At 39.1% G+C, this 15,893-nt stretch overlaps 1 protein-coding gene across 1 annotated transcript in view; it reads right to left on the bottom strand.

The window, feature by feature from the left end:
* Positions 1-911: 911 nt before the first annotated feature.
* Positions 912-15,893, bottom strand: part of P3h2 (prolyl 3-hydroxylase 2) — a 158,566-nt gene continuing 143,584 nt past the window's right edge. Inside the window, exons 11-15 of the mRNA XM_026389344.2 lie at positions 14,843-14,993; positions 13,978-14,095; positions 12,963-13,038; positions 6,985-7,125; positions 912-2,101 (exon numbers count right to left, since the gene is read on the bottom strand). Coding sequence (XP_026245129.2) covers positions 2,009-2,101; positions 6,985-7,125; positions 12,963-13,038; positions 13,978-14,095; positions 14,843-14,993 — 579 coding nt within the window. The 3' untranslated portion in view covers positions 912-2,008. The remainder of the gene's footprint in view (positions 2,102-6,984; positions 7,126-12,962; positions 13,039-13,977; positions 14,096-14,842; positions 14,994-15,893) is intronic.

Below are 15,893 nucleotides of genomic sequence, written 5' to 3'. Positions count from 1 at the left end.
CAAGGAGCCAGGGACTGTTTTCTCTGTTGATGCCTTGTTGCCAGAAAACAGAAATCAGATCCTTGCCTGGATCCTCCTATCAGCAAATCTGAGTGCCAGCAAGCTTTTCGCAGTGGAAGAGCAGACAAATAGCAATCTACTTCAAAGCTCAAGAATTTTGAGCCCTTAAAATTGGGTTTAAAAATCTTATAATCACCTGTGCATATAAGGAACCATTTGTAAGTCTCAAAATGTTAGCAGAAATGAATTTGTTCTTATTTGGGACTATTTCTAAAATCAGTTTTGATTGGGGGATTTATTTGTTTGTATTTGGAGCACATGGGAGGGTTTCTGGAAAGCTATACCTAATTATGTCATTTTTAGAGAAGGAAACTGAAGTCCAGAAAGGGAAAGAAGGTAGATCCAGGTCACACATCAGGGTAAATTTGATGGGGCTGGGATTATAATCTAATGCTCCTTCCCTTTATCCATGATGAAAATGTAAGCAGAAAGTTTGGCGGAAAACAGATGGCACATAAATCACTGTAACTCAAATTTTCAGTTTCAAAGAATGGATGTTCTTACCACTAACCAAGAACATGCATTGTAGAAAGTAAATCTTAGCTGTACCAGTGCCCATCACAAATGTGACAGTCTCACACTGGTAAAATATGGCCCCCACACCCTGGGGCTAGAATAACCCCATGGACTGTAAAACATCTTTGCAGCATCCCCCTTGGTACTGGGATCAGAACCAGTCATTCTCTGGATTAATATCCCTCTGGGCCAACCATCTGTTTCTTCCAAAGCAGTGTCCCCCAGGAGCTGTGTGCCTGCTAGAAAAAGAGTTGTGGCCCAACAGTGCCTCTAGGTTGTCCAGGAGCTGCTGTGGGACCACTTTCTGAAGACAAAACAGGCACCGGGAGAAGATATTAAAACAAAGCTCCCTTTATTAAACAACTCCGACACAAGCAGGAATCTGTGAGCTGGGCAGCAGCAATGTGGAGGGGCCGCTGAATATAAGCAGATGAAGACTGGAATCAATCAGACTCACTTTTCTTAGTATAAAACATCCCTTTCCTCTAGTGGCTGCCGCTCTCCAGCAGCCTGGCCATAGTGTCCTGAGCCAGGTGAGATTAGAGATTTTCTTCCAAAGTCACTGGAGTGAAGACCCATTCCATTCCAACCTCTCTTGTGACTTTTTGAAGACAACTCAGAGGGAGGTCTCTCCTGGAGCACCTTGGAAGGTGAGCTGAAGTTTCCAGTGTAACAGAGTGAGGTTGTTCCCTGGTGAGAACACCAGAACCAAAAGCTCCAGCAAGGCCCTGGGAAGACGGCCCCTCTGTCGCAGGCAGTCCTCAGCCAAGAGCTTCCCTCCTGGAGCTTGGATGGCCCTCATGCCCGGGACACCTGAGGCCATGCAGACTTCACCAGGGGCTCTGCAGACCCAAAGCTTAGCTGACTCTGGAGAGTTGAGCTCACGGCTGTCAGCACCTCAAGAGGACATGGCGGAAAGGCACGGAGCCAGGAAAGCATGCTGAGATCAAGTCACACTCTAACTTTAGAACTGGGACACGCATAAGAGTGTGGATTCGCCAAGAACCAGCTTATTCTCTCTGAGTTTTTGAATGTGCAGCAAATTGTGTGTGTGTGTGTGTATGTGTGTTGTTTGTGTGGTATGTATTTTTGGTGTTTAGATGTGTTTGTGCATGTGTATGTGTATGTGTGATGTGTTTGGCGTGTATTTATATGTGTGGCATGTGTGTGGTGTGTTATGTGGTACGTGTGTGATGTTTGTGTGTGGTGTGTATATGCGGAGCAAGGGAAGGTGACTGAGCTTTGAAATATCATCTGAAGAAAAACCAAGAAAGACAGAAGTGAAGCAAAGCTAGCATCCTAAGGAACAGAAGGGAGATCTAACGACTCATATTATCCTGTTAATTTATACCATGGCTCTGTACAAAAATAAAAAGGTTCTTTTAAGATTAACAATTTAAATAAATATTTGATAGAACTTTCTTTCTTGTTTTTATAGCTCATCTTTGGGGTTAATGTTCAGTTCATGCTTTCCTTGCTGCTCCTGATCCAGGATTGCAATCACTTCATCGGCCTTTATTCGTTCCTGCAAAGAAGACAATTAACAAGTTTCTGTTACAAGCATAGTAATCAATCCCAGTGGCAGATGCTTCCTGAACACTTCCAGGCATCCATATGGGCATGGATTGGTGCTAAATCCAGTTAAGGATGAAACCTCATCTTCATCTCCTTTGTCCTAAGTAATTATTTTCCATGATTTCTCTCCTGCAAAAAAAAAGTCTTGCATATTCAACCACTTCCTACTCTTGCTACTTCATGGTCTCATCAACATCTCCAGCTCAGCTCAGTATTCTAACTGAATGCACCTTTTCTCCCCCACAGACCTATTCTGTTCCTCAGATACTAAATCTCGAAGTAAAGCTGCTGCCCTCCCATTTGCCATAATAGCCTGACCATGGATTCCTGCATCTGATAAGCCATTTGGTCCTTTCCATTTTGTCTCTTATTTCTGCCCCTTTCTTTTCCAGGCATAATACTCTGGCTTTATTTGGGGCCAGGGTTTCTCAACCTTGGCACTGCTGACATTTAGAAAAGATCATTCCTTGTTGTTGTGTGTGTTTGTGTGTGGAGAGAGGGTCAGGTGCATTGTAGAATGTTCAGCAATGTCCCTGGTCTCTACTTACTACAGGTAGCCAACAGGATGTCTCCCTAAGTTGTGATGACCAAAGTGTCCCCAGACATTGCCCAATGTGCCCTAGGCAAAGCTCCTTCTTAACAGCCACTGGTTGAGGTCCACTTTATTTCCTAACTCGGTTGCATCAGAAACTTCCAAATTGGACTCCCTGTTTCGCTACTCACAAGCTTCTAATACTCATGTGCTTTTCTTGGGTCCTGCTCATAAACCTGGCCATATTACTCTGCTGCTCAGTACTCACACCCTTGGCTTCCAATGGCTTGAAGGTCTGGGTTCATATTTCTCTGTGTGCTTATAAGGAGCTCACTGATTTAGACCTTTCTGTGTCATCAGCCTTACGTTGTTTTCTTCCCTCTCCTCTCCTTACACTCCAACTTCCTGACTTACCTCCTGATCTCTAAATACTACGGTCTCAAAAGAACTGCCAAGTCCTAGTCTGGATTAAATATCCTTCTGGATGTTGCCATTGTATCCTGTGTTTTCTCTTATCTCACACCAACCAGCCATACATAGGTCTAGCTGGTCTGCCACCACACTGCATCTCAAACCTCCCACGTCTTTCACATTCTCTGTCATTACTCTAAGTCCAGATATCAGCTAAAGTAATCTTCTGGATCTGGTCATTCCCAGAACTGAGGGAGCAAACTGGGAGGAGGAGGATACAATGGCTTCCTAGCAGTTAGAATGGATTTCAAAGTACTGATCCAACCTGGAAAATGTGGACCTGCTTTCTCTGTTCTCCTTTTGTACTATGCTCCATCTTGCATGCCATAACCCAGTCACTCTTCTTTGTTTTTTGTTTTGTCTTGTTTTTTAATATTTCTTTCGTGGCAGGGAGGTTGTTTGCTTGTTTTTGATTCTGGAAACCCAACTCAGGGCCAAAGCATACACTCTACTGCTGAGCTACACCTCCAACACCTTTTTTTTTTTTTCTACCTCTCTAAGCTCCCTCTTGTCTCTGGGCCTTTGTGTTGTCATCTGAGCCTGAAATGCTCTTCTCCAGATGTCTGTTGGCTCTTCTTGTCACTGGGGTTGCAGCTCACATGTCACTCTCTTGGCGAGAACTCACAATTTGACAGCCCATTATTCTCAAATCAATTACCTTGTTCCATTTTGCACACACCATTTATGACTATGAGAAATTCTCTCAATTGGAAATATTTTTGCCTATTTGTTGCCTGTCTCTGTCCACTAGAATGTAAACTTCCAGGGAGGAAGGAATCTTATCTTCTTGGTCACTCCATTTTCTAGTGTACAAAAAAAGTTACTGACATTTGGCATTTATATTCAATGAGTCAATACATACATATGAAGGTCTCCTCTAAAATGCCTCTCCTTACAGAAATCTCACTCACCCTGTAAAGATCACCTCAAACATCACCTCCTCAATGACCCTTTTCTGGCTACTTCTTTATATCCCCTGCACATTCATTTGCTACTGACATTCCTACCACCTTCTGTATTATATTTTACTTACTTGGGCACCTGTATCATCTCTCCAAAGACTCTGAGCTCCTGGAAACCAGGGGTTAAGGCTCATCTAGTCTGTATTCCCCAGAGGTAGTCTCTAGCACAGTGTAAAGCATAGCAACTTATAAAAACACATGTTTTATGGCCTAAAAACAAATCTCCTTTCATGCAAGATCTCATTATTGAAAACAATGTTGACATAAAGACAACCAAAATAACCAACTGACTAAAAGTAAACTAAATTGCTGCTATAGCTTTTTAAAAAAGGCCTATTTACTAATTTATGAATATGGTAGGAAAATCTCGATGCTTAAAAAAAAAAGAAAAACTGACACATATGCAAAGTTCTCACATCTGATGGCCACAAAATACTATCACAATTAAGTCTCCTACGAAGGGAAAGAAATTCAAGACCTAAATATGAAATACATGAAACTCTAATGTTCTTGCATAATTTATGTTGCTAAATACCTCTTGAGATTCCAGTGTATTTAAAGTAATCTATAATATATGGGAATCTGCCAGAACTAATGATTTTTTTTTTTTTTTTTTTTTTTTGCCTGCAGGCTTTCCTCACTCAGAGATTCAATCTGAGAAAAGGTTTTTAGCCAGGGTTCCCAAACTTTGCTACACATTAGACTCACTTGGGGAGACTTTGAAACTCCTGATGCCCATATAACACTCTATAGAAATTAAATCAGAATTTATGAGGGTGGGAGTCAGTTGTTAATAGTTTTATAAAGATTACCAGGTAATTCCAATGAGAAGAAAGTTTGGGAATCAAGGCATAGACAAAATTTTTTATTGTTGGAGAGGCTCTTGCCATTTCCAACTGTGGCCACTAGATGCCGCTACTGCCTGAAGACTAGAGAAGTTCATAGTACTTTTCCATCCAAGGAGGAAACAATGGCATTGATGTTTTCTGATTAGGAAGGAGCAGAGAATTACTTTGTGTTTGTTTTATTAATTTATAGTTCACTGATAGAACAATATGTTTGAAGAGAAAGTTGGAATACAGAATTATTAAATTCCCTCTGAGTAAGGCTAAAATTCTGGTAGTAAGGCAATTTTTAAACAATTTTACTCTTCATTGTCTCCGCCTTTACCTAGGGGCCTTACTGTAGAAGGAGTGCTTCTGAGGGACACTGGTATTTTGGAGTTTACAAAACACAGGGAAGGGGAAATTCTGGGGAATGATATTGGCCAAATTATACTTTTATATCATGTGCATGTGTGAATATGTAGCAATAAATCCCATCAGTTTGTACAACTATAATGCATCAATAAAAAAAAAAAGTGGGTGAAAAAAATAGGGAACAAAAGGAATTCTTGGTGAAGGAGATTGTTCAGTGCTGTTGAACTTCTCAGCTCTGTGCTCTCTTCCCTGTTAGGATAGTTCTTTCTCTTTCAATGCTAGGTATCATCTTCTTTATTTCTGAGTTTAAGTGAGTCTTCCTGTATTCCCATTTCCTGTCTTCTTGATCTCTCCCTGCTGTCAAGAACTATGTTTTGTTCATCCTGTGCTCCAAGAGCCTGCCTTGCAGGGCTTTCCAGGCAATTAACAAGTCTTCTGTGAACCTGTGTTAAATGTCTGAAAGAATGCTCAGAGAATGTGGGCAAAGAACTTTTGTGAGTTCGTTTTTGTTTTGTTGCAGTGTTGGAGATGGAACCCTGAGCCTAAAATGCACACACTAGGCAAGTACTCTTTCTATCTCTGAGGTACAGCCTTGGTCCTTGTTTTTGTTTTTCTTTTTTCTGAGACAGGCTCTTGACAAGTTGCCCAGGCAGGCCCAGAACTTGTGATTCTGCTGCCTCAGACTCCCTAGTAGCTGGTGTGAGATAGTTTTGATGGTGAAAAATACATAAGAAAAATGGATTGTTTTAAAGCAGTTGCTGATGAAACTGGATTCAATTTAGGGACCCTAAAGAGCAAAACCAGACAGACCATCATTTTAATGAATAGATTCATTAGAACGTGGGCTGAAGAAGACTTTGCAGTCATTCAAGGTGACCCCTTGTCATGAGGCTCAACTTCCGTATTTCAGGCCACGTCGCTGACTGGGCTTCAATTGGAGCCAACAATCAGGACTTCCAAAGCAGACAACTCTACTTGACAGGACTAATAATTTGAAAGTTATCCCTTATGGTGTTCCCCAATTTTTCTCCCAGGGACTTCTACCTATTGGTGTTAATTCATGTCTCTTCACTGGTGCAGACTGCAACCCCTGCCCAAGCACATCTACAAGGATGAGATCACAGTCTCTTTTTCAGGCTAAGTGTCCTCAGCTACTTCAAATACGATATTAAGATTTAATTTAGTAGTAGTAATAAGTCATAAAAACCTTTCAGCTTCCCTCATCCTCTTTCACATGTTTGATAAATTATTCAGTGATCATTTAATACTTTGCCAAGAAAATAATACAGTCTTTTCTCTTGGAGACCCACAAACTGTCATTCCTCTCTCCCAAGGCTCCAATTTGTTAACAAGCTCAATCTTGATTAGTAACTCCCCAATAACACTGATGATTCTATTTCTGAAAACAGCTTCACTTATTAGAAATGATCAGATTAAAAGCTGCCTTCATAGTTCCTATAAGATATGTAATTGCCACGTCAGGACCAGATCAGGGACGTTTGTTCTTGCTTAGAAAATTGTCCTAGCATTGGAAACCAGAAAGAATTCTGTGAAAGTTTTGTCATGATGTCTTAGGATCCTGAAGGGATATGGAACAACTTAAAGGACTTTGTAGATTGATCAGTTCAGAAAGCAGGTCTAACTGGCTTTCCGAGTGTTAGGAACTCACCAATTCTCTATAAAGTGGGTTCAAGGTGAACCACAGAGCCACAGCACACCTCTGTCCTTTGGTGACTGCCTTCACCCCATGTGGGTTCTCTCCTCCAGATGAGAAGCTGATCATACGCCCACACTTTGGTTTTATAGAGGCCTGCAAAAGAAAATGACAGCTAGACTTTTAAATTTTAGATCATAAACATTACCCTCCGTGAAATTATTTGGGTTAAGGTTTTAGTCAAAGAATAATGGAATGCTGGGGCTGTAAAAAGAAGTCCTTTCAGTCTTTTGATCTGTAGATAAAACCTCATAAAATAAAATACAAAAAAATTAAGCAAAATATGTGGAATAGCTCATGCACATAGTAATTGCTTAATACATGCTGTGCTAATAGCCTAGAGATTCCAAGGAGGCAAAGGTTTCTTTTAATTCACTTATATAGTTTTCACATAGAAAAGCATCTATGTGCAAGGCAGGTGTACATTTAATATTTGTGGAGTTAAAAAGAAATCAAGAAGACATCTGAGCACCAGAAAAGCCAAACTATTCATCTAGATAGTGGTTACATGAGAGCACCCTTTCTAATTCCTTCATTGTGCATTTATGGTTTATACATTTGTCACAATCCAAAGATTTCTAAAAGTCAAATCTAATCCAAATGATGCATTAATCCCTTCAAACTATTGCTAGCCAGTGGTTAATCAGGCTTTGTTTGACTAGCTTCAGTGAAGCGAACATACTACCCTTGGGGTGACCTATTCCATGGCCTCTAGGTGTTTTGAGATGACTGACACAACACTTCAAAGCTTGCGCATTGCTCAGGTGGAGCTGCCCAGTGATATCTAGGTAGGAAAGGGCAGTGAGGGAAAGACAGATATTGCTGGGGGCACTGGGTCGGGGTGGAAGATGGAAAAGCAGGCTCTTCAAGTTGAGTGAGCTCAAGCAACTGGATATTAGAAGCCTTGGTTGTGGTTATGAGAAGTGTCTGATGTGAGTAGAGACTATTTTTCTTTTTTAGGAAATATTGAAACCTTATAAATTCTATAATAGAACTTAGGAAGTAAAGCAAAACCAAAACAGTGAGACTGGCCATTCTACTGCATGCTAAGAGGGACCTTCGAACGAGCTGTTTTCTGAACTGACTTGAGTTGATACAGGCCCATTAGGGGAGTTTTCATTCTCTTTGTGCATAACATGAGATGGCTGTGGTTTCTTCACTAGTGCCTTCCAGAAGAATGTCTGAAGAATTTCCTGAAGTTCTGGGATAACATTTATATTTCTAGACTGTATGAATCACACAGAAGGTCAGAGGAAGGTGGAGGAGTCAAGAAGTCAGAGGCCCAGGTATGTGTGTATGCCCACGTATGCATGTATTTTTACGCCTCTGTGTGTGTACACGTGCGTGTGTGAGTATTAATCGGAAGAGCAGAAGGGAGAAGTCAGTTTCTGGTTGTTTTCCTATTCACAATAATCAAAGAGTGATTTGTCTTTTCTAGATAGTGGCTTCTCTTAAGCAGCTGTATGGAGGTGACTGTTCTGATATAAATCTGGACAGTTCACTAGTTACTGGTGTCCACAGTATCAGTATGATTCCAGTTTGGCAGAGACAGAACTTGCTGTGCCCTTCTGCATAGAAATAGAACAATAAATAATGTGTGAAGCCTGTGAAGTGGGATAGAAAAAGCTTTCTAGTAAGTGGCCTTGGGAGCTGGAGCTTCAAGTTCTCTGAACAGCACCCTCTGAGGAGCTGGTCAGGACTCACATGACCACAATGGTGGCCATCACTCTGTGATTACCAGTTCTTGGCGGCAACATTTTAGAATATTAAAGAAAGACTGTCAGGACAATTCAGAGTTTTCTTCCTAATGAAATTAGAAGAATTGAAAGGATATTTAAATATGAAAGATTTCAAGAAAGCTTAGGAGAACAAGTTATGGAATGGCTGAAAGCAATCAGAACTGATGCCAGGGGAATGGGCTCTCAGGGGCCTCCAGACTAACCAAACAGAGAGCTTCACCTGTCACACATGGAGGAATAAAGAAGCTTTCATTCTCTCTTTTTTTTAATAATTCAATTAAAAAATATTTTTTTTTTTTTAGAAACCACCATACTGTTTTCTAGGCTATACCATTTTACCTTCCCACCAATAGGGCACAAGGGTTCTGCTTTCTCCACATCCTCTCTAGCACATGTTATTTTGTTCGTCATATCCATTGCTTCTAATCAAGGAACTCACTTCATAGCCAAATACCTGGATTTCACTGTTTTCCCATGTTCCTACCATCGTGAAGCAATTAGAATGACTTCCTCTGTGTGTGTGTGTGTGTGTGTGTGTGTGAGAGAGAGAGAGACAGAGACAGAGAGAGAGTCATATCCCTGCATCCCTGGCCCTTTTTATTTTTTGAGTCAGGGTCTCACTAAGTTGCTTAGGGCCTCACTAACTTGCCGAGGCTGTCCTTGAACTTGCAATCCTCCTGCCTCAGCCTCCTGAGTCACTGGGATTACAGGTACCCAACATCTCTCAGTATTAACAACATCTATTATTAAAGGTCAATAAAACTAGACACCCAATCTAGGCAAGACTATAAATGGCCCAAAACCTTCAGCAATGGAGGTGTGTCACCCCACCAGGTAAGGAATTACAGGCAGATGAGGTACTTTTCGGAAGGCAAAGGGGATATAGGAAGAATAGCAGAAGGAAGTTATAAACACCAGCCGTGACCATAAAACCAGTTACAGAACTGAGAACTAAAATCGTCATGATTATTTCTTGCTTATTTTGTTCTGAATATATGTGTGCATATATACATATATTAAGCACATCTTTTTTTCCCCCTCTTTTATTTCCTTAGCATGTACCTTAAGATGTATTGACTTTATATCAGTATTTAAATATGGTTAATTTTACATCATAATATTTGTCTAGAAAAGTAAACACCACTCAAGGACTTCACCTCCTCTCCTGGAGAAGGGATTAGAACATTCTCAGCTGTACACAACTTGTTGGGTGGAATTATGGGTTTGCTATTATCTTTATTTGGAGATTAAGCATGGTTACAGAGATGAAATGCATAGAGAAGCTTTCATTCTCAATTCTGACATGGTTTCTACAGGACACTGTGTTCTGGAGTTTAATTAAATGGTTACAGACATATTTTGGAACACTGCACCATAACATTGAATTTCATTTGTCACAAAGCAAACACAACTTATTAAATTTTATCTTCTTCAAACTTACACAGAGAGCCCCAAACCCATTAATTCTTGTTCCACAAATAAATGCTATTATTTAAAATAAGCCATTTGTCTTCCAAATATACAATTTTCCAAGTATGATTTTTACAAACAATTTTTCCTTCCATCTAACTAATGATAAAGAGCTAGAAAGAATTTGAGAGGTACTTATCCTTAATCAATGTAAACATTCAGTCACTATTCAGTTCATTATACAATATCAAGATTTTTCCAAAGTAAAGGATGGAAAAACTCTAATTCTTTTTGTGGCCCTAAGTGAGGTCATTACTTTTCTTTGTTTGTCCTTTGGAAGTCAAATAAGAGAAATAGAAAAGGAAAACTGTCCATTTCTTTTTGTTGAGATTGGAATAAATTTACTATGGGAAAGAGGTAAGAACTAAAAAGTTTACCCATGAATTTCTAAAATAATCCCTAAAATTTTACCCATGAATCTTAATTATCCCTGAAATGTTCTAAAAACTCTGTCATATGCATTAATATAAAGTATTGATAGGCTTTTGGGTTAAAAATTTAAGCCAGTTTCATTTACTTTTTTGAGGAGAGGTTAGATTCATTCCTTTTAAAACCATAAATTATCTGATAATTATAGATAAATAAAAGGAGAATAGTATCTACTTTGACATGGTTAAAAAGCAGTATTTCAGTTAACTTACATTCAACAGTGAATGAAACTGATTCATACATAGTATTCCAAGCATCAATTCTTTCAAACATTCAACGTCTCCAAACATGGCCACTAGGGGGAGTAGAAGCAAAGAAATCTTCTCAACCACCTGTCTGATTTTATTTGTAACTAATTTTCTCCAAAGTGTATAAGATGGGAATGGTTTTCTACCTCAGTTTCAGTGTTAGCAAAGCTCAGAAACAAAATGACTTCTACATACAGCTTTTACTAAAGTGATATTCTAGTGTAGGGCTTTTAAACTCCAACCAAGAACATCAATTCACTTAGTTTTCTACATTATGAAGCATCAAAACACTCCCCAGATAAATATTTAAGTTTACAAAAAAAAAAAAGTGAATCATCACAAACTTTTAAACATACATCACTGTATTAAACTGCATAAAATATTTTTCTTAATTATAACAATATTTCTGAACAAGTTAAACCAGAATCTGCATAGAAATTCCCTTTAAACCAAAGAAATATTTATATCACCTGCAACAGCACAGTAGTGTGTCATGAAAGATACATAGATGTTGTACTGTTCAAAAAAGCATGAATCTATGAGACTAAACTTGCAAAACTCAGGAAAAGTTTGAGAAATGGCTTATGTAATACAAAACCTTGAAGTCCCGATTATTTAGATTTGTGTGGAAGAAAGACATATCTCATAACCTATTTATAATTTATTCCCTCAGTTGGAAAAACCTGTTTTTTTAAAACCATTATGAATGTTCTTTGATTTAAAGATCAAATGATGCTAACTAAACCAGGTATGGTGTTGCATGCCTGTAATCCAAGCAACTGGGGAGGCTGAGGCAGAAAGAGGCAAGTTCAATGCCAGGCTCAGTAACTTAGCAATGACCTTTCCCAAAATGAATGAATGAATGAATGAATGAATAAGTGAAAGGGCTGGGGATGTAGCTCAGTGGCCAAAAGAATGCCTGGGTTCAATCTCAGTACTGAAATGGGTGGGGAGAGATGCTAACTGTAGAGTCTGTAAGTGCTATGGAGGCTGGTTTTCCAAAGGCGCTCGTTTGCTTAGGCGAATGTTGGTAAATTTGATCTACATATTTGTGTGTACGTGAATCAATCTCTGTAGGTTTATTACTTATACTAAAATTATATGTTTGTATTTGTTATGGTTTAGATATGAAGTGTCCCCCAAAAGCTCATGTGTGAGAAAATGTCTGAAAGTTTAGAAATGTAATGATTGGATTATGAAAGGTTTAACCTAATCAGTACATTAATCCTCTAATAGGGATTAACTGGGTGCTAACTGTAGATAGGTAGAGTGTGGCTAGAAGAGGTAACTTCTAGGGGGTTCATTTGGGGTATATATTTTGTTCTTAGTGAGCAGGGTTCGCTTTCTCTCTGCTTCCTAGTGCCATGTCCTGAGCCTCCTTCCTCCACCAGACTCTTCTACCATGATTTCCTGCCTCACCTCTGGCCTGGAGCAATGGAAGTGACAATCTGTTGAGTTGACTAAGACCTTTGAAACCATAAACCCCCAAATAAATTTTTCCTCCTCAAAATAATTAACAGACTAACAGTATCAAAAAAGCTGACTAAAACAGTATTTGTACATACACAAATAATTCTACATATGCTAGAATATAATTCTACATATGCTAGAATCAATCCTTTTTGATCATGTAGCTAACTAGGGATTTGGAGGCCAATGTTCAATCCAAGCATGTGGAATACCCGATTACTTGAATTTATTCAGTATAATTATTTGACTTGTCCTAGACTTGGGTGACTAAGAACTAATGTTTTTATGTTTCCATCAAAGAATCAGAAAGTCTAGGTTTTGGTTCCAAGTTGAACACTGACTACCTCATAAAATCCTTATTATCTCTACTCTTTATTTATCTTCAAATTGAACTAGAAGATGTTTATGTATGCTTCTATTTCTAAAAGTTTATGGTTTATCAATTTACTTGGACTCTTTCCACCCCTTGAATTCTTGAGCTCAGAAGTATTTGGAATCCAGCACTCTGGAAATCCTTGGAAGAATGCAAGACAAAATAAAAAACACTAAATAAATTTGCAGGAAGAAGCTTACTCACAGTCACAGTCTTAGCATCCATTTCAGTGAATATGAATTCTCCTCCTTCGAAGTCGTCATTCATATACAGGAGAGCACTAAAGGAGAAAGGGAGAGCCATTCATAGGACAATATGCTCACAATATCATCACTATGGAACATGAAGACAGGTAATAAATGGGCTACCTGATGAGTAAGTTGCCTTTGAACTAGACATCACAATATTTGACCCACCAGACCCTTGAAGGTAAGATCAGATATACTTTGGGTTATACCTCTAAAGGGTTTATTAATTCTACTTACATAAAAGTTCTAATCATTCTAATCATATTTCAAAGCTCAGATCACATTTCACTTCCTCCAAAGAATATCTAAATAGATTTATTTTAATGGAGCCCTCTGAACCCACCCATATTGCTTCTAACTCTCTTTTTCTCTCACATACTAGTAACTACTTTTTCCTTGATTACTTGGACCTTGGCCCTGCAGAGAGGAGGTGCTAAAAATTATTTTAGAATAGGAAAGTGTCATAATAATTAACACACTATTATACACATGGGGACTACCACTCCTGATTCTTTCCTTTATAGACAAAGATATCTTTCAACATCATTAAAGAGTATTTTTTTCTGAGTTTCTGTTTTGTTGTTTGCAAAATGCAACATAGTTCTTCAAATGTGTGAGTCATTGATAAGTGATATGAGAAGATCCCCAGGTATGCTAGGACACCATGACTTTGTGTTCTCAGACTGAGATGTACATACCCAAAAAGGGTATGCCTCAGTGAAAACACAAATGATTTAAAAACAACAACAACACAACACAACACAACATACACTCCCCTTGGTAGGAGGAAAATGTGCATGATTTTGAAGATAAAAATGAAGTTGTCACTTCTCAGCTATGAAAGCTGCTTCAGATTACTTGAGAATCTCTGCTTCACAGAGATAAAGATGACAAGCGAAACAGAATAGCTTTCCAGTTCCCATGGATTACTGTTGGGTGGGAGCTTGGTTCTGAAGGAGACTCGGGCTTACCTATAGTCCCGGAAAGTGTAAGCAGGAGGCTCCTTCCAGCATTCGTTGGCTTCTGGATCCAACAGGCAGTTATCAGCATGGATGGGATGACTGAGGTCATTTCTTCTATCCTGTTGACCTGCCAGAAAAAGGAGCCATATTGATTAACTGTCTTCTCTCATTCCTGGTGTCCTTTGTAAATGAGAGGAGATAGATGACAGTGGACAAGCAGTCAGGAGACTCTGGTCTGGTTTTGACTTGAACTTGATGTGAAACCTTGGGCACATCACACCTGTCTCTTCAACTATAAGCACACTCTGATAGAAATATACGTGTATAAGCTCCATGCATTTCATGGGTTGTACTTCAAAAGGATAAGGATGAAATGAAAATGAAAACAAATGATTTTCATTCAGAGGAAACTCCCCCAAGTGTTGCCTACTCCTATGGCATCTTTCCTGTGGCATATTCAGGTGGGTGGAAGAGAAGATGCTCAGGAGAAATGATAATGGACATCTCTTTAATAATCTCCTTAACAAACAGCAACCATAATGTCCAGGTCCCTGGTCCCTTGGAAAGAGAAGCCTAGAGAAGAAAAGCATTTTTCTGTATGATGTCAGCAATAAGGAGAAATAGATTTGAAAATATTCAGAGAGAGGGTCTTCAGGAATTTTAGGGGACCAAAAAGGAGCAAAAGAGGGATGTAAAAAATAAGAAGTCCTGAGTTTCCTAAGTTGCTACTGTTCCTCCTCCTTCTCTTCCTCCTTTAGAAATATAGAACTCTTCTAAAATATTAGGCTACATGTAATAGAGCTCTGTTTTACATAGTTTAAATTCCCATTGTATTGTGGGTAGAAAGGAACAAGTTCAGGCTCTGAATTCTCACCAGACAGGGCTGTTCGGCAGACCATGTGTGTATAGGAAAAATAAAGGGTTGAATTCAGCATGAAATAGGACTCTACGATCTTTCGAGCCTTCTCACTGATGTCATAAAACAGACGTGCACTCTTCAGTGGGACTCGGCCCTCATAACCAAACTGAAAAGAAAAGCAAAATAAAAACATTAGAAAGCAGTGGATTGACCAGTAGAATTAAAAAAAAAAAAAACAGGAACTTTATTTTTCCTCAGACCTGATCTTAGAGACTCCCTATCTTAGTCTCTTCTCCCTATCCTTTGTGGAATGTTGGGGTAGGGGTTTCACAAGCTGTTAGATCCTTTAATCAGTTTACTTCCATGCATTCATTTCAGTAATTAAAATATCTATGTCCTTAACTATGCATTTTAAATAGATACTTTAAATCTGAGCTCACGCTTGCCTAAGGCTGGAAGCCTGCAATAGAAAAGAGTTTGGCAGCAGAAACTACTAAATGTCTGCAAAAAAAAAAACTTTTGCTTCTTTTTGAGATATGTTCCTTACACATGGTTGCCCAGCAAGGGAGCACATTTACCCCCTCAGGGCCATACATGTGTATGAGACCATGTGACTAAGTCTTGGACAGTGCAACATGAGTGTAGGAATGTAGACCCCATTAAAATTTCATCCATGATCCTTGCATTTTCTTCTCCCATCTGCTATGTAGTGGACACACCCAAAATAACTATGAAAACCACTTGAAGATGGCAAAGATCTTCAGTTTGGCCCTTGAATGATTGAGAGGACTAGTGTTTCCTTTCCTTAACTCCATCTCTCTCCCAGATGATTTTATGCAAGCAAGAAATAAACTTGTTTTGAGTAAGAAGAAAGAAAGAAAGAAAGAGAGAGAGAGAGAGAGAGAGAGAGAGAGAGAGAGAGAGAGAGAGAGAGAAAACAGTAGGTCAATGGGAGGGCTTTGAAGACAATACAGGGTGGCTATATCCACACTAACTAATGGGAATACTGATGGGATTAGGTTAGGATAAAAAGCTGCTGAAATAAGCTCTTACTAATTATAAAGGG

Source organism: Urocitellus parryii, chromosome 2 (genome assembly GCF_045843805.1).
Source record: "Urocitellus parryii isolate mUroPar1 chromosome 2, mUroPar1.hap1, whole genome shotgun sequence".
Lineage (NCBI taxonomy): Eukaryota > Metazoa > Chordata > Mammalia > Rodentia > Sciuridae > Urocitellus > Urocitellus parryii.
This window is presented reverse-complemented; position numbering and strand designations above follow the sequence as displayed.